The sequence below is a fragment of the Lipophrys pholis genome, assembly GCF_963383615.2.
Source record: "Lipophrys pholis genome assembly, chromosome: 16".
Lineage (NCBI taxonomy): Eukaryota > Metazoa > Chordata > Actinopteri > Blenniiformes > Blenniidae > Lipophrys > Lipophrys pholis.
Genome location: NC_137634.1, coordinates 5,723,852 through 5,749,421, shown reverse-complemented (window position 1 = coordinate 5,749,421; position 25,570 = coordinate 5,723,852). Strand labels below are relative to the sequence as shown.

At 42.0% G+C, this 25,570-nt stretch overlaps 4 protein-coding genes across 4 annotated transcripts in view; 2 read left to right on the top strand and 2 right to left on the bottom strand.

Annotated features, from left to right (window-relative positions):
• The window catches only part of ncor1 (nuclear receptor corepressor 1), a 56,008-nt gene extending 52,741 nt beyond the window's left edge, over positions 1–3,267 (bottom strand). The window contains 1 exon segment of the mRNA XM_080483207.1: positions 2,927–3,267. The gene's annotated coding sequence lies outside the window, so the exon portion shown is untranslated.
• A 393-nt stretch (positions 3,268–3,660) lies between these two features.
• On the top strand, positions 3,661–18,731 carry pigl (phosphatidylinositol glycan anchor biosynthesis, class L). Its single transcript, XM_080483205.1, has 7 exons — positions 3,661–3,940; positions 5,258–5,357; positions 12,449–12,539; positions 13,491–13,558; positions 14,388–14,419; positions 17,842–17,975; positions 18,254–18,731. Exons 1-7 carry the CDS (start codon positions 3,679–3,681, stop codon positions 18,380–18,382), a joined length of 816 nt encoding a protein of 271 aa, XP_080339331.1. The 5' UTR covers positions 3,661–3,678; the 3' UTR covers positions 18,383–18,731.
• Positions 18,593–22,022, bottom strand: cenpv (centromere protein V). The gene is made up of 5 exons (XM_080483206.1): positions 21,925–22,022; positions 19,524–19,616; positions 19,332–19,401; positions 19,132–19,246; positions 18,593–18,890 (listed from the first exon to the last, which is right to left on the bottom strand). Exons 2-5 carry the CDS (start codon positions 19,613–19,615, stop codon positions 18,751–18,753), a joined length of 417 nt encoding a protein of 138 aa, XP_080339332.1. The 5' UTR covers position 19,616; positions 21,925–22,022; the 3' UTR covers positions 18,593–18,750.
• Positions 21,986–24,958, top strand: LOC308121757 (polyubiquitin-C). Its single transcript, XM_080483204.1, has 2 exons — positions 21,986–22,363; positions 22,964–24,958. The coding sequence occupies exon 2, from the start codon at positions 22,976–22,978 to the stop codon at positions 24,803–24,805; it is 1,830 nt and encodes a 609-aa protein (XP_080339330.1). The 5' UTR covers positions 21,986–22,363; positions 22,964–22,975; the 3' UTR covers positions 24,806–24,958.
• Positions 24,959–25,570: the final 612 nt, after the last annotated feature.

The window sequence follows — 25,570 nt, the reverse complement described above, 5'->3', positions numbered from 1 at the left end:
CCGATGTGGACATGTGTTCTGACAATAACAACCTGAAGCTCAAACCTGCAATGATGCAGCAGCGGCTGCATCAATCCACAGTCCGATGATGACCCCCACTTTTTTAACCAAGTCATTATTAATCAGACCCTGAACACAGATACTGTGGAGGAAACAAATACTCTCCAGATATCCTCATATCAGCTGAAACATTGTCAGTAAGCAATTTTGCTGACGTGAGGAGAAACATGATAATACCAGGCCAGATGTAGCCGTCTGGTTTATTCAGAAAGTGGCATCATTTCTGTAACGTAAAGAAAAGAAATCTCACCGGCTTGTAAACCTTTCAGGTTTCTCCAAGTTCCCCAGCTTCCTCCAACAGTCAAAAAACATGTAATGTTTAGCAGAGTGACTCTGAACTAGACGTAGGTGCGAACATCCTTTTGTTTCTCCTCAGTAGGACTTGTGACCCGTTATGTTGTCTGCGGCCAGTCAACTAAGATTTTCTTAACGCCCCCACTGCTACCTGCTACCCTAAACTGGATGAAATGGTACGGAAAATGGATGGTTAAACATAAGGTTTTAAATTCACATACTGCCCAGTGCTATTGTGAACACACAATCAGCATAATACGGGCACATGTGGTAAAAGTTACAACAACAGAAATTGCTCTATCCAGCCATTCAGATGAATATCAAATATTTGCTTGAGACAAATATTTTAACTGATTATAACTGCATTTCAAACATCCAAAGTTAGAATGACTAAAGGGACTGGGGGGGTGAGTCATCTTTTAGTTTTGCTCTGATAGTAACTGTTTCTTCAAATTTTACTAACTTATGCTATGCGTGTCTTTTTATGTCATCAAAGCTAGTCTGAAGCAACACTCATGGTTTCAAGTTCCCTTTCATACTGCAATTCATTCACAACATTATTTCAATCATTGTCAATGTAGATGTTTATGTGAGCTGCTTCGTGTCACGTCACCCTGAATGACTGGATTCGTTTCCAAAGAGGAGGATCCAGGACATCAAGCCGTGCGACCTTTATGACAAAAATAATGTTCACACCAGACACACAAAGAACAAACACTGATGTCCCCAATCAGTAAAAAGAACACTGCGCCAAATGAGAATGATTTAGAACCAAAACACTGGAGAATTCGGGAAAATTTTCAGAGAGTTATAACACAAAGATACATCACACTCTGTTGTCTCTCTATCATTTTCATTCTCGGTCTGGGAGATTTACAGCTTGACCACCATGCCATGGCAGAATGACGCTAACTTTAGGGTTGGGAAAAGTTACAACCCATGCGACTATAACCAGTGTAGGAAGCTGGTATTTTATTTTTCAGTCCGCAGGCCACAGCCTTTGGTGGGTCCCAGAATATGAGATCTGCTTCTACAATCGCAGAAATCCTAAAAATAAAACAGCTAGTACCTAGCAGACTGCGGGCCCTGCTACTGAGAGATGATGCTCTTTCTGCTCATTATCAAAAGAGCTGCTCTTCTTCAACATTGTCACAAAAAAAAAACGGCATAACATCCACGGTGCCACTGTGAACAATCAAAACATAATCTCATAACGTCAAGACAAAGTCATTATCACAACCTACGTATATTAAGTAGCTCTAATTAATTTGATAAATTAAAGAAAATCAATATACCAGTCAAAATATTTGATAAATGTCAAGCAAAGGACAAAAAATAACTACCAAAACAGCACACACAGCTGCTTTAAATATTATGACCACTAACCAATTGCCTTCTTATGTTTTGCTTTTATTACCCTGTTTTCCAACTCTTGGTTTGCTCCTGTACAGCCATGACTCTGTGACTATACACAAAAATTATCAGCTCCATACTCAAATGCCCACATGACAATTGGAAACTTTTACAGTAAGATGAAGGCCTCATACTTGGGAGTATGATAACAATCAGTGAGTCAGTAAGCAGCAAAAAAAAGATGGACTGAAGCTTTTAAGGAGGTTTTTTGTCATCTTGCAAGTGTGGTCTTGCTTTATTTTTTGAGATCTTGTATGATTCCAAACTAATGACGTGTTCTTCTGTGCTCTCAGTCCACAAATACATTGCAGCATGTTTCCTGTTTACCAGCACTGATTATTCTATTGTGATCATTGACAGCAAATGATTTAAAAAGCTAAAATTGTTGTTTTTAACCACAAAATAAGTTACTCAAGTGGTCAAGCTATAATGTCTATTATAATTTTATACCTATGCCTTTGTAACTTGTACAGAAATCCACCACAAGGATCAAAAATAGCTTAAGCTGCACCCCCCTCCAAGCACTTATAAAAAAAAAAAAAGGAACATAAGGACTGAAACTATGGCTCCATGTATCCTCCCTCTCCACCAGAAGTTTCCATTCGCCTGTGAGGCTCTGTGGGTGATGTGCACTCTCTGGATGTAAAATATTTGGCCAGCTTTCGCCTTCTCACACTCCCAAGTTTTTCGTGGAAGTCGATGCAAAGCATTTAACGATGCCCATGCAAAATCCTGCAGCTGTGGTGACCTTGGTGGCCCCCCCAGACCCGGGCTCTGGGGAGGAATGCAGCCGCCGCGCGTTGTTATTGTTGTTTTTTTTAACTCCATGCTGTCATATAAACGCAATTGGATTTGTGGCTTATCTTCGGGGGGGATGGGACTGCTTCCACGAAGGGGAGCATCTCCGGAAACGCGCCCGCAAACGTGCACAATTACCAACATCAAGTTGAGAGTATGCGCCACACGTGCACTTGAACATAATAAGATGACGTTAGGCGTGTTGTTGTTGTCGCTAGCTGGCTAACTTAGCCCATATTTCACCTTTGAATTCCCAACCACGTCGCCATCTTGCAAGGCAGATCTTTAGCGTAGACGGGGCGCTTAAATAGCGCGCTAATTAGACATGTTTCCGTGCTGCACACGAGTGATTTGTACTCACCGCATGTTCAGAAAATATACCGATGGGAGAAAAAGATATCCCCGGGCGGAAAATGTGACAATTGTTGATTGTAAATCCGCGGGTTATGGGCTGTGGACGACTGGACAGACTGAAGGCTGCGCCGCATTTGTCGGTCGATGTCTTGACAGGGGAAAATAAATTGTCCCCGTCAGAGAGAATCCACGGGGTGCTGGTATTCCTAAACTATTCCATCCCCCAAATGAATCTGAATGTCTGATATCTTCAAATCAATCGCACCGTCAAAGCACTGTTACAAAAAATACCAAAATAATATAATATAATTATTTTATGTAGCTGCAAGGACGACGCAGTGTGACGGCTAAACATTCCCCTCAAACCCAACAATGTTTCTGGTGTTTGCAATTTTCACTTTTCAAAAATACTTGTTTTACATGAGTTTTACAATTCTTTTCCACTTTTCTGACTAGCTTTATTATAAAAAAAAACGACAAATAATTATTTTATATCAGAACCATGCTTTTGATGTCCCCCGGAAAAATGCAGACATATGAATTGAGCAGCGACAATACCTCAAACTGTTGAACAGTGCAAATATACTGGTAAAATTAGGCCGCTATTATCATAATTAATTACAATATTACTTATTCTGTTCTCCAAACGAAGTCTAACCTTTGCTATAACAACAAAAGTGCATATGTCGTTTCAAGTGGAACCTTATACACAAGTGACATTTGTGTCTACACGGACTGTTTACGGAGACGGTCACAATAATGATGAGTATTTACGCGGTTGCCTTGATAATTTTCTCATATTTAGCTTGTTTAAAATGCATTTACCGTCGACACCAGCGGAGTTTGGTGAAATCCCTGCAGCGTCTCATGAATGTTTCACCTGACAGAGAGATTAGCGGCGATGATATCAGAGCCGTGATTGTAACTGCACATCCAGACGACGAGTGCATGTTCTTCGCGCCGACGCTCGTGAGACTGGTGGAGTTAAAGGCCAGCGTGCATGTGCTGTGTCTGTCTGAAGGTACGAAGGAGGCAAACTTAAGATAATGATCATCGATGTTCAGGAGACATTGATAAGGGACTGTAAATCATTTCTGTCATTTCTATCTTGTGGCTAATGCTAACAAGTCATTGTTAAACTTTATACAAGTCAATTGAAAATAATCAGAATAATAGGAATAGAAAAACAATCTCTCAACTACCCTTTAATAATTATTATTGATCAATCAGATGTTAGCAAAACTTCCAAGAAGTAACATCTGGGCTGAAGATGTCTTTTTTACAAATAAAGTAATTTTTTTCCTGCCAAACCAGAGTTGAGTTTATTCCAACTGAAAGTAATCATGCTTCTGTACTTATTCGCTTAACTATGTATATGTTTAATATGGAAATTTGGTACAACCTACCATAGATGTGAACAAGAGTCACTAATTCACGATTGAATGCTGAGCGAAAGACGACAACAAACCTAATAAAAAGTTTGCTTGACCTGTGATTGTGCTTTGATGAACCAGATGAGGGTGAATTAACAAAAAAGACATTAAACAATCAAAAACTGTAATTGTTTACACACACAGTGGAGCAGTGGTTAGCTTCTGACAGAGAGAAGTCATGGGTTCAAATACGGACCGGGTTTTGTCCCACAGTCCAAAACATGCATGTGGGGTTAATTGGTGATCCTAAGTAGCCCATAGGAGTGAATATGTAAGGTTGTCTGTCTCTGTGCGTTTGTCCTGTGATGGACTGGAGACCTGTCCAGGATGTATCCTGCCCTCGCTTATAGTGATTGATCGGCTCCAACACCCCATGACCATGCACAGGATAAAGCAGTATAGAACATGGATGGAAGAATGTAATTGTCTAACATGAACCACCTTATTTAAATTGTCAAATAATTGGCTCTAATGTTTTTAAATGATCATCCCAAATTAGTTTTTGTGATTTATTGTACATTTCAAACCTTGTCGCATACACTGACTTAAACACATTTTTATCAGGATGCATTTACGGATTTATCTTCTATATCTGCTTTATAACAGTGAGGAAATTAGAGGCTGGAGCCCATCATAGCACCATAGTTATTTTTGTTGTGAGCCAGCAGTATATAACTATAACTCTACCACCCACGAGGCATGACAATTATTATAGTGTTTGATCCCTCTCAGTTCAAGATGAATCAAGTAACGCTAACTCTGGTTACTTATGGGATGACTTTTGTTCTTGTGTTTCTTTGTCATTGTGAAATAGCTTCACACAGTATTGATCAAGTAAACATGACATTTTATTTCAATTGCATTGTGAAATATCTGCAGCCTAACGTTTCCTCTACATATCACAGGAAACTACTACAACCAAGGTGCTCTGCGTAAACAAGAACTTGTCAACAGTTGTGCTGTGTTGGGGATACCGGCCTCCCGAATCACCATAATGGATCATAAGTAAGCAACCGCCGGCACAGAACAGGCAACATGCAAATCATAGTGCTCCAGTTTTGTGTCTTAAAAATTGCACGGACTGAAGAACTCTAGTACATATTTAGCTTAAACCACACCACTGCAGAGACATGCTTTTGTTGCTTTCAGTTCAGGAGTCAGTCCTCAGCATGTGGCCTTGCGCCGAAGCCCACCGGCCCCCTCACCACCACCCAGTGTCTATCAGAACAAATAGCGAGCTAACCACAAATCACACCCACCCCATTCTCACTGCAACAGATCTGATCGAGCCTGACCTGATGTATTACCTCTGGGTCACAGAGGAAATAATGAGCGGGCTGGGGAGGCAGTGATAGCTCTGCCCTGCAGGACACAAAGCTTGATGAATTCAAGGCTACTGTGAATCTCTTGATCAAATTTAATTATTTATATACACATTTATCAATAGCAAGTGGGTTTTTCTTTTTTTATATATATATATATATATATATATATTTGAGCAAATTCAAGGTTTTTACTACTATCTTATACAACAAATTGTCCTTAGTAGAGGTTTGATAGTGGAGTTTGTAGTGGTTGCTCCACTGCATTGTTTGTATGGCCAGAGCGATCAATCAACATGGCAGCAGTTGCACGGGATTACTCTAAGTCAGTCGTCTCTCAGGGTCTCACTCCAGTCTCACTATGCCTTTGGTTACCTTTTTTGGGGGGCTGGCAGTTGTATTTTGCATTTCATCCCTTTCCTATTTGCCATTGAATTGCATATGATCATAATATAGTACCAGCTGGTGAAGTACAATTTCTCCATTAGTACTCCTCGGCTCAACTGTGCTTAACCTTTTTGATCAGTTATAAATTGGCTGCATGAAGACATCTGACTTATTGAAATGCATACATATCTTTCCTGCGAAAGAGGTTGAGGGTGAAATGCGACGTGGCAGTCTTTGTAACAGTACTTAGAGTAAACAGTGTTTTTTTTTAGCTTGTTGCAGCAACAAAACAATTCCTACCCAAAGCATCATGAGGAATTCTGCCTGCAAATAAAAATGTTGTGTTTCTTGCTCTGATCAAGGTCAGGCCACAGAGACAGTGGTGGTAAAAGGTGATCCTGACAGGAAGGGTTGGGGTTTTTTTTCCCCTCCTCTGCGATATTTCAACACTGCAGATTCCCTTGGAAATGTTTTGGGTTTCTAAGAATCTGAAGGTCGCCTGCATGTGAGTCTCTACATGTTGGTTCACTGGGAGAGCTGCATGAACTCTGGCTCTAACCTGGAACTCACTGTAATGAGCTGGCGGCCTGCCAAGGTTGTCTGCCCTCGAGGACATTGCTTGTGTGTGTCTGTGTGTTTGAGTATGTCTGTGTGTATGTGTGTTTGTTTTTAAAACATATACACAAACTTCACAGTTTTATCACCTTATGCACACGGAATACAGATGAACTTTGAACTTTGGGCTGTCTGCACTTCTGCTGAACTGGAGGGTAGCCCATTTTCCCTTTCTGTGTAATCTGTTGTTTGCCCAAAACACACACTTCATCGGCACACCCCCACTCACAACCAAGCTCTCTCACTCTTTCCTCCCCTCCTCCTCCTCCTCCTCCTCCTACTCCTCCCCCTCCTCCTGTCCATGTCTGCTATAGCCAAGCTAACTGCCAAGGACTGTGGGATACATTTTGGCAAAGATCTGAGTGCTGCTAATGTAGGTCATTTCAGACTGTTTTTCTGTGTGTGTGTCTGTAACTGGCCGGCCACACTTCAGCTTTTCTCTACATTTAAAGTATGTAAGTAAAGTAGAGATGCTCATTGCTATTTGTTCTAGCATTTTTCCTACTGGTCAAGTCATTGTCCACTAATAAAGTAATAAGCATCATTTGGCCGACTTCCATTTGTACAGGGGGTGAAATTCTTAAGGTTTATAGGTTATACGCGGGACATTTATAACAGTTACGGATACAGTGTCAAAAGTGAAATATGATTATTGTGCTGAGAAAAACTTAACCCGAATACTATTCAACATTGTCAAAACTCAGACAAAAGTACAGAGGCACATATTGCATTTTGGATTTCTCAAGTCATAGTATTATTCTTAAATCCTGAAGACTTGATAGAAAAACCTATCTATCGATTTGTTATCCAGTTGTTATAATGAAATGTTATAATTATCCTGCTTCCTGGGATAATTCTACATATTGTACAGCTGCAAATAATCCACAAAAATATTTCAGATAACGATGATTTAAATGTTTTATACTGTTACTTCTATAAACATCTTCAGAGCTATGGAACAATGTACCCATCTGTAATTTGGGTGCAACTGTTATATTGGACCGCAGCCGTGTCTTTGGTTTCCTTTGAAATTTTTATAAAGTTTGGAGAACAATGACGAGAGCTGAATTTAGCCTATGTACAATAGCTGCAGTGCTGGTCTCCAGCCAGATCTCCAGCATTTAGGAGGCAGTTGGTGAAGTCATTAAAGATAATGTCGAGCATTAAAACAATCTTGTTGCATTGAAAACGAGCAGCTTGGCTCAGAAGCTGGGAACTCTGATGCATTACTATAAAAAAAACAACAACAACAAAAAGAAATGAGGTAGATTCTCAGAGATCAGCGTTTTTGTCCTAAACTTGGATTCCATCAGACCTTTTGTTGTTGTTGTTGTTTTAAAAAAGTCTGTAAGACAATAATCAAATTACTTGTAAATACTCTATTACCACATCAGATTAGTTTGGGCTCTTTTGAATCATGACATTTATTTATAATTGTGCATTATTATTTTGTGCACGGGGAAAGAAAAAAGCGCTGTCGTGTCGTATCTGTGCTGCACGTGAGTTGAGTTGGATGTTAAAGATGTCATTAAAGACATTGGAAACATCACTGAGGTGAAGTGATACAGCTGTACAGAGCTGAAAATGTCATGATAAGACTTAATTGTACATGAATTATTGTTATTCCATTCGACACAAAACTGTTCCAACCATGTATTTTTACACATTCAAAGGCAAAGAAAAGCTTTTAAAATAGCAAATTCAAGCGAGAAACCGCGGTTAATTTTTAGATTTATTTTCAAAATGTAACCCATTTAGTCTATTAATTCCTAGCCTTTCCCAGTTGATGTGATATGGCATGCGTACATCTGAGAAACAAAACTCCTAAAATGTATAAAATAGAGGCTAGTGCTGATAAACAATCCCTGATGGCGTACGCCAGATATTCAGAATTATCTTGGAAAATTCAATAAATGACAGATCTGGGTGGGACGCAGTCTCTCTCCACTGCGGCCCAGTCCTCCAAGATGACAGGACTAACATGTGAACTGGGTTTTACAGAAGCATTTTCCCCCGTAACGCTCTCTGAATAGGACAGCTGTGTTGACAGTATCTGGGGCCCCGGTGCATGTTGGGACCTTTGTGATCAGGCTCGATCTGAGCACGCTCTACTGCCTCTCCACTTGCTCTAGCTTGACCTCTGTCTGCTCCTGCAACTCGATTATAGCTGGTCACTGCGCAAATCTTCATTACATTATCCACCAGACTGCACGGAGGCCTCGCTGGACCTCACTTCACTAACTGTGCTTCACTGTCACAATGCGATGACATGAAAACTTCGTTATTTATATTTGATCGCTCAAATAATTGTTGGGACAAAAACACAAGGCGCAGTACAAATTTCTTGAAACGCAAAAGTGCATCTGTTGCAGGAACTCCCATCCCTACACGCGCAGTTTAAATATACATTGATCTGCAGTAAAAAATAAAATAGACTAGCCTGTCCTGATTTATAAGCATGTGGCAGGGCGCAGTAAACTCTGTAGAGACGTGACCTCTGGCTGGGACTTTACTCTTGATATATACCCCAGCACCGTGCACCAGCCTCGGCATTGCCAAACACTTTTTTTTACATTTACGTAACCTCGCAATAACAAACAAACAGTCATTTTTGTCACATTTGGCAGCTCTCTCTCTCTCTCTCTCTCTCTGCACAGTTTCATTCCAAAACACTAAAGCCATTTTTCCAGGGTTGGCAGTATTATTCAAACCGTTACTTTGATGATGTTTTATCACTTCAACCAGTGACCAGTGGCAAGACGTGGAGCCGCAGCTCCCTGCCAATCGTGTAGAAACAACATGTGTGGACTGGCGTTGCTACTATAGTTGTAACTGTCTTATTACAGTGGGATATTGTGGGCGCACTGTCAGCACTTAGTGGCATCTCAACCATTCCCAGCAGGACATATAATCTGGCTGCGAGGACAGAAGTCTGGCAGTTTCACAGGCCTGTGGTCCATGTGATCAGACTAAACAAGCCCTCTGCAACACACACACACACACACACACACACACACACACACACACACACACACACACACACACACACACACACACACACACACACACACACACAGAAACCCTTCACTGGGCCAAAGTTCAACAACTGCATACAGATGCCTGGAAGCAATTAGACATCCACATGCAAAGCAACAAAGGGGAGCTGGCGAGGTTACTTTAGGACATTTAGCACCGTTGCCATGGCGAAGCTGACACTCAGCCCGCATCCTGTTTGAGAAAGGTCAGGTGTCTTATATCGTTTGTTCATTTCTCTTCTCTCCCTCCCGCACTTGAAGACTTTTGCCACAGTTGCCAAAGACTTTAAAATAATGAACAAGTAATTGCAAAACCTTGTGTAGCCTTACTCTGATATTGTGGTTGATCGTATTTATTGTGTACTTTACCAATGTATGCTTCAGTAGGATGGTTTGAATAGAATTGTATGGCTCGGTACCACCCGACTCCACACACTCGCTCACACAGCTCTTAATATATGTAGGTCACCAGTATCAAAGTGTCAGAGCAGCGCATTCACTCGATGATTGACAGTTTTAAACTATCTCTGAACCCCCCGCCCTCCGCCCCCCTCCCTGTGACACATCCAACCTCCCACCCTCCACCCCTCACACCAAAAGCCTGACCCCCTCACGTCCCCGGCAGCAAATGGATTTGTGCTCTAATCCATCACTTCCCCCTGCGAGCTCAACTGTCCCGGCTCATTGTTGCAAACGCAAGGGGAGGGCAGCAACTGCTGACACACCGCCGCAACTACCCCCACAACTACCCCCACTTTATGATACCCACGCAGGCAGGCCTGTCGGGCCACAGCTAACAACTGGCCTGATGGTTAATTTATTTCATTTACCAGCTTTATACATGCAACAGTTAAAAGTGTGATGTATAATATTGGGAAAATAAAGTTCAGCTCCCAAGAGCATGTGATGATAACTTTTCAAACAATTTAAAGGTATACTTTTGTAAATAAGTACAACTTCAACACTACAGAACTGAGCTTGTTGGGTAACGTATAAATGGAAGAAATCAAATGAAACTGGGTAATCGTATAAACCTTTCAGTTGAAACATGAGACGTTCCTGTTAAAAAATGTTTTGTATTTGAATTTCATGCCAGCAACACATTTCAAAAATGTTAAGACAGGTCCAAACATGCTGGGGGGAAAAAAGCAGTATTGAATAAAGTCGGTCACACAATTGAAATATTTCATATGTTGGAAACATTCTTATAAAGGTTATAATTGAAGGAAATAGATTAAGGAATAATGTTAAGCACATCAGTGCATCTTCAACAAATAATACAAATGTATTGGCTTAAAAAAACAAAAACAAATCTGATCATGAAATAGTACAACAAATACTGTACAAACCTGATTTTATAAGTATAGCTCGCATGTGACTTAAGCTCATTTTTGAATAATGTACATTTCTGAATTTTGTAAAGTGAGCTGTGGAGATCCACAGTTCAGTTATTGAACAAATATTATGTACTTTGTTTTAGTGGCTGATGACACACTTATGATAAACATGTTAAGTGGTATTTTAAGTATAGTTGAACTTAGAGTGGTTTGATGTTAATAAGTGACCATTAAATGAAAGGAAACCAAATATTTTTTTGATATTGTGCTCTAGACCTGCAGTCTAAACCACTGCATGGACTGAGCAGACCACCGGCACAGGAAAAAGCTGTTGAAATGGATTGGTTGTTGCTTCATGCGACCTGTAAGGAGTGGCATTGAAGTGGTTATGGAGTGAATGACAGCACATGAATTACTGAACAGTAATTACAGGATTTGGATGACAACAGTGTAGTGCGGTATGTAGAATACACTTTTTTCATATCTGCTATTGTTTGTACTTGAATTCTTCAAAAGCACAGTTCTATAGTTACAGGCACCAGCAGACATGCCAGTTGGGGGGGGGGGGGGGGGGGGGGGTGCAAGAATAGTGAATGTATTTACTTTTTACTTTCGAAACCGCAATCATTAGCCGACTCCTATTTCAAAATCTAATATTGAGAATTAATGAAATTTAAACTTGAATCAGAACCCAGCATGCACGTTTTAGCTATGATCTCCACAGTGTCCAAACTTCTTTTGTGTTTACCATGCAATGGTTCAAGCTGTGAATTTACTTTTAAATGATTGGACGCGATGCGACACACGTCTTCAGTGTCTCTTTGTACGTTTTTGAAACTTTTTAACTGAAGTTTGAAGCGTCTGACTGCATTGCAGTCGTGTCAGTTCCTGTGTTTCTTTATTTAGATGGATCCAAACGAAGCTGGATCAATACCAGTTTGCCTGCTACCCCACGGACCGTCGGTTTTATGAGAACTGTTTTAACAAAATTCATAATAGTCTTCTCGGTGTGTTGCAAGCAAGTCTCTCCCTTTATTTTTATGGTTCCTCTCGAAGTTGGAAAAAAGAAAACACAGAACAATGGTGGAAAGCAATACTTCTTTTGCCAAAAAAGGGAGTGTATGAATGAGCCGTCGGCCAAGAGAGTGGGCTGGCTCAATGTGATGTTTCATGTGCACTTTAGCTGCCTCCAGGGTTTGGCTTCAGCCGAGTTTCAAGAACCTTCCGATCTTTCACCTTTGTACTTCCTTTGTGTTAAATTTGTGTTGTGTAAAAGTATATATTGTTGTTTGAAACAGGACAGAAAATGCACTGCTGTATTTCTGTATTGCAACCTTTGTCTGAATAAATAACCCTTTTTTTTTTTCATTTTCTTTTTTTTTTTTCCGTCTGCCCTCCAGAAAACTCCCGGATGACCCAAAAGCAGAATGGAGCATCGCCTTGGTTTCCTCTGCTATTGTGAAGCACATCAGAGCTCACTCCTTCAACATGGTACGCTCCGCCAGGTTCAAAGCAGTGGCTTCACTGTCATTTCCTGTATTGTTTTGTCTTTTTTTTTTTTTTTTTTGGCACCACAGCTTCCCAGACTGCATTTTAATCCTCATGTAACAGCAGAGGAAATGGCCTCTGCTGCAGGAGAAAGTTTGGATTCAATTCTGGTGTTTACAGAGATTGTTATCGCTCCAACTGCAGTTCCGCGCCATTAGCTAATGGGAATGAGGCAAATTTAGAATCAGAGTAGGGTTTTTTGTTTTTTTTATTTTATTTTAATCAGGCCTATCTCAACAACAGGAGATACAGTCTATTGCCTTGGAAATCATGATATACAACAGGAAAAAGACAGGTTTTTTTTATGGTAGTTAATAGAGATTCGTAGCAGGTCATTCTGTCCTTTGGCAACTGCTGATCTCATTTTGGTATCAAAGACGACAAATAAACACACCGTCTCCTCCCATCCTGTCGAACTAAAAAAGAAAAAAACATCACCTCTAGTCTAAAGAGTAAGTGAAGGAATCGTGTTAGTCCCACAAAAACATTTCTCTGATGACATGAGGCGGAGGAAAGCACAAGCATGACAATTATTTCTCCACAAAATCAGCTGTATATCCTTTCGTTGGTGTAAATGTTTCGCTTTTCCACACAAACGCACACAAAGTTAGTTGTAATGCACTGCAAACAGTTCTCTAGTTGGCCGCGTTTCCCTTCTACCTTTGACCTGATTTTTTTTCACCTGTTTCCTCTGCCGTGTGAGCATGCGCACAGAAAAAAAAATAAAAAATCTGTTGTCAGCTGCCAAACAGCTCCACAGTCAGATACACAAACCCTTCTGCAAATCCAAGACAAATCTCTCCCTTCTGCTTTTGCCTTGGCTTATTTAATTTCACTTTTAGATACCCAGATTCTGGCTTTTCACCCACACAGTGAGATATTTTGTTGTTTCAGGTGCTGACCTTCGATGGAAGAGGAGTGAGCGGCCACGCCAATCACACAGCCATCCATAAAGCTGTCAGGTACAGGCTGGACCTTAAGGCCCTCGCATCAGAAAAAGAATTTTCTCTCAACATAAAAGTTGCCATCCTCTTGGATATTATGTGGCTTAAACATAGAAACGAGCCCACTCCACAGTCGTAAAACACAATCCAGGAAAGTGCAGAACATTTAGAGTCACATCAACATCCATCTAGTCCAAATGCTTCCCCACAAAGACCACGCGCACACACACACACACACACACACACACAGGCCATGTTTTTCAGAATTGGTCTGTTACATAGCTGAAAGGTCATCCAAACAGAGTCCTCAGAGGCACTCGGCTCTGCTCCCAGCAGTAAATCCTGTCCCTGAAGTGGTGAGGTGGGAGGGCAGTTTCTGGTTTGGAGAGGCCAACCAACCATATTGCATCAGGCTGCTGGTTTAAAAAAAAAAAAAGAAGTGTTTTGCACTGTGAAATGCGCATCGCAGTCGCCGATCTACATTGAACAGTCTGTGGGACGAGTGGCTCTCTGTCAATGCGTTTGTTGATTAGATGCAAGCTTTCCAAATCACATCTCATGATTCTCATTAGGCTGGAACCCAGAGGGGCCGCACACTCGTTTCTCAGTGCTTTGAATGTCAACAGCATGGACTGAGAGATTTAAAGTGAGGAATGACTGGTGTCATCATATAAATATCTGAAAAGTGTCACCCAGCTTCACTTGATCGAAACACAAAAATAATATTATTCATTCTACGTTGGCATTTAGATATACAGTATTTGCGATTCCAGTCCCAAGTTACCAGCACAAACTCATTTTTAATGATGTTTTCAGTGAGTGACACTGTTTTTCCTTTTTCTCACAGTCATCTTGCATCCACTGGACAAGTACCGGACGGTAAGTTAGACAGGAAAGTTTCAGCTTCACCGTCTCAGACAAGTTGTCTGGAGGAGTCCAAATTCTTTAGGAACTTGGTCCCAGTTCTGGTGGAAACTTTCACATGAAAAGTAAGCCCACCTCCAAAGAAACTGGTGTACGTGCATGCAGACTTGCATGTTGTATTTTTGTGCTTGTGGAAACTAAAACCTGAGAGCACACTAATTTCCTTGTCTAAGTACTAGTGAACACAATATCAGGAAAGACAGCAGAAAGTGTGTCTGAGTGTGAATGAAATGTTTCCACATCAAACTATTGAACTTCTTATGACTAAAATTCTGAAATCTTTTCTATTTGATGTCTTTAGATTCCTTAAAAAACATGCAATAACTGAGGTTTTCTCTCCCTTTAGCCAAGATAACTTCAACTTTCAATATTTTTGCAGTTCTTCTATATTATTGTGTGTTTTTTACGGTACCGAGAAGCTCATGTTACAAATGTCTGTTGTTGGACATTCATTCTGCAGACATCCAGGGTACCATTGTGATGATTGATGTGTGGATACAAAGCTCTATTCCTGTGCTTTCTGCTAGTTTCTGAATGGTTTCAGACCCATAAAGTGTCTGAGATTTATGGTTATGAGAAGTAGTCATGATAGTCCTGTCAGCAGTGACGTATATAGGGACTATAGAGGTTACACATTTGATCCCATAAATCAGTGCACGTTAAGAACGGTGCCATTGTAAACACATGACACAAAGAGTTGCCCTTTAATATCTATTTTCATACTTAAGATAAATCATACAAATGCCACAACAGTCAAATGAAGAAAGCAAGTGTATCCTTGCCACCACCAATCAAAATACAATCAGAGGTTCTAAATTTGATGCAAATGTTTATAATCTTATCAGAAAGTGGAAGAATCTGTCGTATTTGACTGATAAACGGCTGATTCAACATTCGCTTCTATGCCATTATGATTGTTTGCAACATTTATGGGCCTTCTCCCTTTATAGTTGCACATCTGACTGGGTTAAAACCTTTGACCCTCCGTCGCTGCTGTTTGATATTGAAATATGAGGTTCCATTGTGCAAAATTTAAAAGCCTTCAGAAGAAAGATTCGGAAGCTTTGAAAATTCTAAATCTTTTTAGGTGAATTACACAACTGTGAGGAAAATTACCCACAAGTTCAGTGGAGTCCAAACAACTGGTTATGTGGGCGGCTGGGGTCAGTTGCGTGAGTGGGCCGCCTCCCAAACGCAAGGTTGGTGGTTTGATTTGAACCTCAGCTGCCAGTGTACAGTAGGTCCAGCCAATTGGCGTGTCAATGTGTGCATGAACTTGTGGCTGTTTCGATCCATCTTCTATACGACTTTAACTATTTTAGAGGCACTGGAGTCAATTTCATCTCTGTGTGCAAGGGCAGAAGGCCACCAGTACATCCCAGAGCAAATCGCTCACAGGCATTAGAATTAAACAGGAATTGGTCACCAGTTTGCCTCAAATGCATGTTTTTTTGAAGTGTGGGAGGAAACCAGAGTACAGCAGCAAAATCCACCCACACACAGGCAATACATGCAAACTCCACACAGAAAGGCCCGGAAAAGATTCAAGCCCAGAAACTCACATGAGTCTAGAGTGCTCACAACTACACCACTGCATGGCAAGGTAAATTATACATACAATGTAGAACATTTTCAGGAAATGCTCTATAAACTTGAAATTCCACTCAACCATTTAATGTGTCTATTGGCAAAATTGGGCTTCAGAAAATATCCTCTTTAACAAAAAGAAAGTTTCAAAAAGCCTCCAAATTGTGTCCAAAAAAAAGAGGCTGTACAAATTTTAGCAGCATGAGATGTTTCCTAGAGAAAGTTGTGCATTTGTGCGTGCAACGTGTTCGCTCATGCAAACTGCAGTTTGACTCTTAATCTTATTAAACAAGTACCATCTATCCTCACTCAAGTTTACATTTTTCATACCTAATCTGGAACTGCTGCAAAGCCTAAGGGTTTGAGAGTGATCAGTGTACCTTTCTTTACAAGGCGCTTGCTTGATTGCTTGGTTGTAGGAGTGTACAGTGACGAGGTAAACATTTGCTGATCAACGCTCAGATTTCCATAGCACTTTGAATTCAACTCATTCAAGACCTTAATGAGTGTCACATGAGAAGCAGCACCTCTGCAGACTGCGTCTCCTCACTGGGACCTCTGCAAAGAAAAGGCTGATTCAACCCTATGTGTTTTGTTAATGTACAGCGCCCTCTTCTGTCCGAATGAGTTTCACATGTCTCCCATATATATTTTGGTCTGCTGGTGGCACCATGTCAACACTAATGTGACATCAAACCACATATGTTGTCATTTGAAATGACAATAACAGCCAGGTTTGCAACACACAGAATCTGTCTAAAAGCTTGTTTAGTGTCCAGACAATCATTCTCTCAGAGTTTGACTTTTAGAACATATTTTTTGGGGGGTTTTGCTTTTGCGGCCATACAGTTGATGTAGTGGTGAACACTATTGCCTCATAGCAAGACGTGGCTTGTGTCTTTGCTTGAACGCATTTATGTATGAAGTTTGCATGTGCTCTCTGTGCTTAGGTTTTTCTTGAGCGCAAATAACAAATAACGGTGAGTTTGTGAGATTAATTAGTGACTAAAATGTGTGTGTGTGTGTGTGTGTGTGTGTGTGTGTGTGTGTGTGTGTGTGTGTGTGTGTGTGTGTGTGTGTGTGTGTGTGTGTGTGTGTGTGTGTGTGTGTGTGTGTGTGTGTGTGTGTGCGCGTGCGCGTGCGCGTGCGCGTGTGCGTGTGCGTGTGTGTGTGTGTGTGTAAAGTAGCATGTGGGTGGGGGTGTGGGCAGCATGTTGCGACAAGCTGACTGCAATGCTGGTTTCGTAAACATTAAAGCCCACAAGGTACACGAAGTAGACAGCATGATAGAAATAGACATGTGATTTATGAGATAGAAACCACAGGAAGACAATGTGGAATGAGTGCTGACGCCTCGGCTAACAACGAACATTACTCAGAGCTAAACAACTTCCCGTCCCTCGCCTTCCTTTAAGAACAATCTCAGAAACAGCCAGGGAGGCTGATAATCATGGGTTGTTTTTTTTTCTGGCACTCACTTACAACTCACCTGTCTTACCAGTCTTACTACATGCTTAAGAAGAGGCCAGATTACCGTAAGCCTCGTGACTGGGCTATACAACATGACTCAAAACTTTTAAGCTTTGAATTTCAAACCTGCGGTATAGTATTGGCTGTCAGGGATATTTCACTAAAGTGCTATAGTACCAGACATTCTGATTTCACATGAACTTAAATGCAAACAAAGCCCGAGTGTGGCGCCTGAACAGTGCCCTCTTTTAACTGTCTGCTTCTTTAGTAAACATTTAACAACATTATCTCCCGACTCCCTCTCTCGCCTTTGCTCTCAGACTGCTGTATGCTGTCCCTGGCGACCGTTGGCCTCCTCAGGAAGTACATATCCTTCCTGGATCTTCCCGTCAGCTGGCTACTGCCCTCAAGCCTGTGCTTCATTATAGGCTCACAGGGGTACAAGCAAGCCAAAGTAAGTCTCCAAGTCAAGACGGTTTGTTGGCAAGACGTTTCACTGTCCTCTCAGTGGACACATGCACCTCACCGTGAGGTCAGATGCTGAAGGAGGGATAGCCGAGTTAGAAAAAACGATGGGGGGTAAAGTGAGAAGCTGAGAAGTCGGTTGATGTCGCCTCAGTCTAATGAGCACGTTTTCACACAGCTATAAGATTCTGACGAGTACGATTCTCAAAAATCCTGCCGAAGATCTTTTTTTTTCCCACAAAATTTTTGTCTTTGTTATTTTTTCAGGCTGCCATGCTGTGTCATCGCACTCAGCTCCTGTGGTTCCGCTACCTCTACATCACTTTCTCCCGGTACATGTTGGTGAACACATTCCAAGTGATCCCACAGGGACCAAAGAACCTGAAGATCTATTGAAACCCCAACACGTCCTCATGCACTGATTGTTACATTCAGAGGACTTCCTGCGCTCATGTTCATGTTCAGGTGGAGTGGCGGGAGTGAACTTTGGAGCTGTTTACAGACGTCTTTGCTGCCTTGTTGGCTCGAGAAGAAAAGAATGTTTTCATAAGCACTTTTTGAAAGCTGATGATCATTTTAGAATATGAAACAAAATGGGCACCATCTGACCTTTTTTGTAAAGAAATTACTTTATTGTTTTTAGTCAAAGCGCTGAAAAAACATGCACTGGTTATTTTTCAAAAAACATGACACTACAGTATTTAATATTTCTGATGAGGCTGATTAAAAAAAGTTTTGATTCTTTTCTCAGTGTCATTGTTTTTTTACTGAAGGTCCACTTCAGGTTTAGACATATCCCTGATGGTCCTGTGAGCCTGCATGCTTTCTTCCCACTCAGCTCCAGAAAAGTTCTCCACTGTGACACTGCGCACAGTACCTGGATCCAGACAGTGAATAGCAACACCTGGGGAGAAAACAGCAACAAAAGACAGCTTGGACATTTGAATCACAAATAACACAGCTCCGTGTTTCCAACACATTTAAGTCCAAATTTGGCTTCAGCAGTTCACAAAAGTGGGTCATTAAAGAGCAGGCTGGGTTGGTCGGTTTGGAGTAAACACAGCTAAATGTATTTGGAGTAAACACAGCAGGATGATGAAATAAGTTTACAACACGAGACCGGAGATGAGAACCCAAGACCGTACCGTATCCGTCAGGATTAGAGCGAGGACTGTAGAAACTCTGAACACCACACGTCTTACAGAAGGTGTGTTTAGCAACGTGAGTGTTGAATGTGTACGTGGTCAAGTTATCCACACCCTGAAATTAAGAAAAAAAACGTCACACATATTCTACAATTTATCTTGAAAATCAAAAAGTGAAATTGTGATCTACTCTTTCTTACCTGTAGGAGAGTAAAGCGACTTTTTGGAACAATGAAATGGTGATTTTGTTTCTTTGTACAAATGCTACAGCTGGAGAAACGGAGACAAGTTTCAGTTTACTGATCTGTTCTCAAAAAGGATACAAGCAGCATTATGTGCTCTTGTGCTTCCAGTAAATCATGAGACAGTATAAAGTCAATTATTCGCCATACTTGCAGTGAAAAACATGAAGGTCTGGTGAACCCCAGACTTCAAATTTAACAGCGCCACAATGACAGCCGCCTGTATGCTTCACAAGGTCCATTCTGGAGGTAAAAACACATTCAAGAAGGAGCACATATGTTAATATTTGTGTATTGAGTGCTGAACCTCACTCCTTGAAGTAATAAACCAGGAGGTATTCACCCGAGTCTTAGACAAAGTTCAGGTGAAACTGGCGTGATCTGTTTGTCGTAAAACCTGCTGACGTGGAGCAGGACGTCCCACCCACATAATTCTATTCAACCACGCCAAGAACAACACAATGAACCTTATATAAAAGAAATGATCACAGATAAGAGTCACATAAAGAGTCACCTATAGTCTCTCACCTAGCTATGTATATCTGTTGATTTATTCACAGCTGTTCATTTAAATTTGCCTGAGAGCCAATGGCAAGTTTGTTGTCCTAAGCTGTGAACACACTGGTTTCACGTGATCAAGGTGTCAGCTTCCAAAGTACTGAGAAAGACGTGTTTCCTGCTTGAAATATTGTTTTCCTGGAACACTCGGATAATTATTCAAAGCAAAGGGCAGGGCAAAGTACAGCAGACTTGCACAAACACATTCCACAGAGGTTGAACTAGTTCAGCCCGACAGCCAGCCCTGTGTTGGAAAGAACTGGCTTGGTGCATCACGAGTTTGGTGTCATATGACACGGTGCTGCAGGGGTGGGATGAGGGAATGCTGTGACCCAAATACATAAATTAGGACTCTTGGAGCTGTATCATATCTGAGACCCAAAAATAAAAGCCCAGTAGACCAGAGAACCCGGCCAACCTACACCCCCCTCTTGAGGATTTGCTCTAGTTTATAGAGCCACAGTTATCCTTGAAGGTGGGTGCAACTAAAAGTACCGTATGACCTGGCCAGTACTTGAAGCTGAAAGTGATGAAGTTAAACAAATCTGTATTTCCACTATCTTACCAGAGCCATGTGACAGTTCCAGTAAGCCACGTTGGAGACCAAAGAACTCAATTCCAGACACTCCTCACATTGGGTGAACTACATAACTTGACGTGATCATAAAAAATAGTTATACAACCTTTAATCAGCAACAAACTTTCTGGAACTTTCCGGTATGACCGGGGCCTTGGCCTAAAGCCAAAAGTAGTTTGTTTCAAACTTGATCATGCTCATTCAAGCAAGTCAGACATATCAAGCATAACTCTAAAACCATGAATATCAAGCGTTAAAGAAAAAAATAGCAATATATTGACATATAGAATCAAATAATTTGGGTCAGTAAAAGTGCGTTGCCTTCCAATGCCAACTTCGGTGGTTTATTTCTCCAACTCACTCTATCCAATTGTCAAATGGTCCTAGGACGAGTCACTGAACCCCAAAATGACCCCAGTGGAATTTAAGCACCATAGCTGCTGTAGTTGGGGTCATGGGGTTTAAGTGCAGCGTGACAGACTGGTAACCTGTCCAGGGTGTATCCTGCCCTTGCCCAAAGTGCCTTGGGATCGGCTCCAGCGCTCTGCGACCCTGAACAGGATAAGCAGGATAGAAGATAGATGGTTGGATGGCATATGTAACAAGGTCAAGTACTTAAGTATAAATGGGTATTTGTAACAAACAATGTCAAGTACTCGAGATTGTTAAAATCTTAAAGTACAGGTTAAGTTGATTAACTTATTCCTGATTAGAATACTATCACAATTGATAAGAATTTCTTTCAGGGATGAATAAAGTACTTCAGATTCTGATTGACAATTGAGGAACCAAAGTTAATTTGTACAAGCAAACCTTTGCTTGATGAGATCTCCTCTTTTGTTGGAAAATAGCAGTGTAATCAAGTATCAAATCACTTGATAAAGAGTGAATCACAAACACTGAACTCTGACTAAACATAGTCAACCAACTGACTGTACAAGCTGTGCTCTCAAATGTCACTTTTCAGCAAACTCTCATCCTGAGATGGTTTATTTAATAGTGGTGTTGGCTGGTTGTGCATGCGTGCCTTTTTATGTTCAGTGTGAGAAGAATGACTAGCAAGAAAATTAAATAAGGTCAGAGACAGAGGCGGCTCTGTTTAGCAGACCAATCCTTTGCCTTAAAATACACCAGCCAGCTGTCACGTTAGCTGGAGGCACGTTTCCCAAGCACGTTTCCATCTGTTAACGAGCAGATCTGGGGGAGATCTGTCCACACATGTCCCCTCCTGCCTGCGGCTCACGCGACGGCCAGAAATCTCCACACTTTCTCACAAACTTTGTTCGTTGAGTTCAATGGCGGGTGATATACGGCCTACATAGGGACCCATTAATAATTATACAAGACGTCGTGTTTTTAGGTCGTGTATAGCGCCTTATCATAACAAGCTGAACTTAGTCATCAACCATTACTTACTGTAACACAGCAACCAATCGCTGGCCAAACAAACAACTGTCCCGTCCAATCACGAGCTCCAGGAAGCGCTCTGTTGCTGTGCGGCTTCCAGCACTTTCTACAGCAAACAGCCTCGCCGTAGCGAGATATCATTCCGCCACAACAAAATACGTGACACTATATCCCCCAAACATTCTGTTTTTAATTAAGTAGCATCAAAAATGACACTATATTTCACTTCCGAGTGGATTACAACAATAAAATGTAATAGTTCTTTCTTTTATCGGCGAAACCTTTAGAGGAGGTGGGAACTACATCGTCAAGCGGAAGTATTTTGCGTTGTGACGTCCGGCTCGGGTATATAAAACAGTGTTTGTCTGAGCCACTGCAGTTGTTCAGCGGAACCCAGAAAGAATCGCTACTCGAGTTCGACAAGACCTTCTTATTGTGCTTCTTGTTCGTAAGTACTTTATTTTTCTCCGTTCAGTATATTCGATTGATATTGTGAAGCACAACTGACGCGTTTAGTTGTTTGTTTACAAACTCTTACCGTGATTAAACGCCACTACCTAACGGTGACGTGGTAATCGGTTTCATTTACGGGAAATGGATAAAAGAAAAATGGATCGGTTGGTATTTTATAATCTAATACCTGTTCGGTTCTTGTTTAAATTTTGACCCATTCATTTTCGAAGTCTGGATCGCCGCAGCGGCCGTTTCCTAGTGCCATGACTCAACATTTCCAGTACTGTCCCCAAGCGGGTAACGCTTGCTGAACAAAAGGAAGGTCAATATGATCTCAAAATGGCGATCAGGCTGAAATGGCTGCTCTGCTATCAGCAGTGCATCAGACAATGGGGTGAATGTAAATATATACAGTATGATTAAACATTAATTCCTATGTATGTTTGCTTGATGTCCGTTATTTGAATTAATTAGTATTAAATTGATGGGAGTGTTTTTATGTTTTAATGCTGTACGTTTGTTATAGTGTGGCCACAGGTGAAACAAAGTGGATTTTATTACTTTTAAACCTAATTCACTGTTTTATTTCTCACAGACTAGACAAACCATGCAGATCTTTGTGAAGACCCTCACTGGCAAGACCATCACCCTTGAGGTGGAGCCCAGTGATACTATTGAAAATGTTAAGGCCAAGATCCAGGACAAGGAGGGCATCCCCCCAGACCAGCAGAGGTTGATCTTCGCCGGCAAGCAGCTGGAAGATGGCCGCACCCTCTCAGACTACAACATCCAGAAAGAGTCCACCCTCCATCTTGTCCTGCGTCTGAGGGGTGGTATGCAGATCTTCGTTAAGACCCTCACTGGTAAAACCATCACCCTGGAGGTGGAGCCCAGTGACACCATTGAGAACGTGAAGGCCAAGATCCAGGACAAGGAGGGCATTCCCCCAGACCAGCAGAGGCTGATCTTCGCCGGCAAGCAGCTGGAAGATGGCCGCACGCTGTCCGACTACAACATCCAGAAAGAGTCCACCCTCCACCTTGTCCTGCGTCTGAGGGGTGGTATGCAGATCTTCGTCAAGACCCTCACTGGTAAAACCATCACCCTGGAGGTGGAGCCCAGTGACACCATTGAGAACGTGAAGGCCAAGATCCAGGACAAGGAGGGCATCCCCCCAGACCAGCAGAGGCTGATCTTCGCTGGCAAGCAGCTGGAAGATGGCCGCACTCTGTCCGACTATAACATCCAGAAAGAGTCCACCCTCCATCTAGTCCTGCGTCTGAGGGGTGGTATGCAGATCTTCGTCAAGACCCTCACTGGCAAGACCATCACCCTAGAGGTGGAGCCCAGTGACACCATCGAGAACGTGAAGGCCAAGATCCAGGACAAGGAGGGCATCCCCCCAGACCAGCAGAGGCTGATCTTCGCTGGCAAGCAGCTGGAAGATGGCCGCACGCTGTCCGACTACAACATCCAGAAAGAGTCCACCCTCCACCTTGTCCTGCGTCTGAGGGGTGGTATGCAGATCTTCGTCAAGACCCTCACTGGTAAAACCATCACCCTGGAGGTGGAGCCCAGTGACACCATTGAGAACGTGAAGGCCAAGATCCAGGACAAGGAGGGCATCCCCCCAGACCAGCAGAGGCTGATCTTCGCTGGCAAGCAGCTGGAAGATGGCCGCACTCTGTCCGACTATAACATCCAGAAAGAGTCCACCCTCCATCTAGTCCTGCGTCTGAGGGGTGGTATGCAGATCTTCGTCAAGACCCTCACTGGCAAGACCATCACCCTAGAGGTGGAGCCCAGTGACACCATTGAGAACGTGAAGGCCAAAATTCAGGACAAAGAGGGCATCCCCCCAGACCAGCAGAGGTTGATCTTCGCTGGCAAGCAGCTGGAAGATGGCCGCACCCTGTCCGACTACAACATCCAAAAGGAGTCCACCCTCCATCTTGTCCTGCGCCTGAGGGGTGGTATGCAGATTTTCGTCAAGACCCTCACTGGTAAAACCATCACCCTTGAGGTGGAGCCCAGTGACACCATTGAGAACGTGAAGGCCAAGATCCAGGACAAGGAGGGCATCCCCCCAGACCAGCAGAGGTTGATCTTCGCCGGCAAGCAGCTGGAAGATGGCCGCACGCTGTCCGACTACAACATCCAAAAGGAGTCCACCCTCCATCTTGTCCTGCGTCTGAGGGGTGGTATGCAGATCTTCGTCAAGACCCTCACTGGTAAAACCATTACCCTTGAGGTGGAGCCAAGTGACACCATTGAGAACGTGAAGGCCAAGATCCAGGACAAAGAGGGCATCCCCCCAGACCAGCAGAGGCTGATCTTCGCCGGGAAGCAGCTGGAAGATGGCCGCACGCTGTCTGACTACAACATTCAAAAGGAGTCCACCCTCCATCTTGTCCTGCGTCTGAGGGGGGGGCAGTGAAGTCGTCATTCCATGTTCTTAACCTTGTTGTCCAAGTAAACATGTTGTGTATCACATGCTATACATGCCATATTACCTAAATGTTACACAAAGTTGAGCCTTTTTAATGACCAAAATGTTGCTGCATATCATTTAATAAAGGATTGAACTCAACATTCCTCTGTGCCTTTTTTTTTTTTTTTTTTAAATCTGTATTAGATAATTGCTTTTTCACAAACTGAGGTGGAGGTATTTTTAGTTTCCACTTTATTTAAAAGGTATAGTTCCATTTAAGTATGCATATGTAATGAACTAAATTCTACATGACTTGGGGGATATTGGTGATGAAAGCATAAACCGCTATTTAGTGCAAACATATTCATAACTGAGCTGTTGATAAAGTTCAGCATGTTGTTTCAAGATTGGATGATGTACTTGAGTAATTATAAAGCCAGTTTACATTCTAGAATTAACTTACAGAGACAATACTTGGTGATTATATTTAAGGCTCTGGAGCCACTTATTAAATCTAACAGCAGGCACTTTGGTTTGAGTAGTCTGGATCAGAAGAAAAACCGGTTCATACATCTAGTAAATGATCACTGCAGACAGTGGTTTATTTATAGACATTGTAATGGGGAAGTTTCATCCAACATAAGTGGATGTAGCCATGCAGTGTTTCAAAGTTAGGAACATAATCACTTCCTTATTTCAACTTTAAACTACTTCCTGCATTTCCTCAAAGTCAAGACTACATTGTCTCTGGCTCCTAACACATTCTGGTCA

What these genes read in the sequence shown, in the direction of transcription:
- pigl (XM_080483205.1), top strand. Translation starts at nt 3,679, where the DNA reads ATGATGAGTATTTACGCGGTTGCCTTGATAATTTTCTCATATTTAGCT. An exon ending in ATCACCATAATGGATCATAA is followed by an intron (nt 5,358 to 12,448) that starts GTAAGCAACCGC and finishes TCTGCCCTCCAG; the next exon opens with AAAACTCCCGGATGACCCAA. An exon ending in CACTGGACAAGTACCGGACG is followed by an intron (nt 14,420 to 17,841) that starts GTAAGTTAGACA and finishes CTTTGCTCTCAG; the next exon opens with ACTGCTGTATGCTGTCCCTG.
- cenpv (XM_080483206.1), bottom strand. Translation starts at nt 19,615, where the DNA reads ATGGACCTTGTGAAGCATACAGGCGGCTGTCATTGTGGCGCTGTTAAA. An exon ending in CTTCATGTTTTTCACTGCAA is followed by an intron (nt 19,402 to 19,523) that starts GTATGGCGAATA and finishes CCGTTTCTCCAG; the next exon opens with CTGTAGCATTTGTACAAAGA. An exon ending in GTCGCTTTACTCTCCTACAG is followed by an intron (nt 19,247 to 19,331) that starts GTAAGAAAGAGT and finishes TCTTAATTTCAG; the next exon opens with GGTGTGGATAACTTGACCAC.
- LOC308121757 (XM_080483204.1), top strand. Translation starts at nt 22,976, where the DNA reads ATGCAGATCTTTGTGAAGACCCTCACTGGCAAGACCATCACCCTTGAG.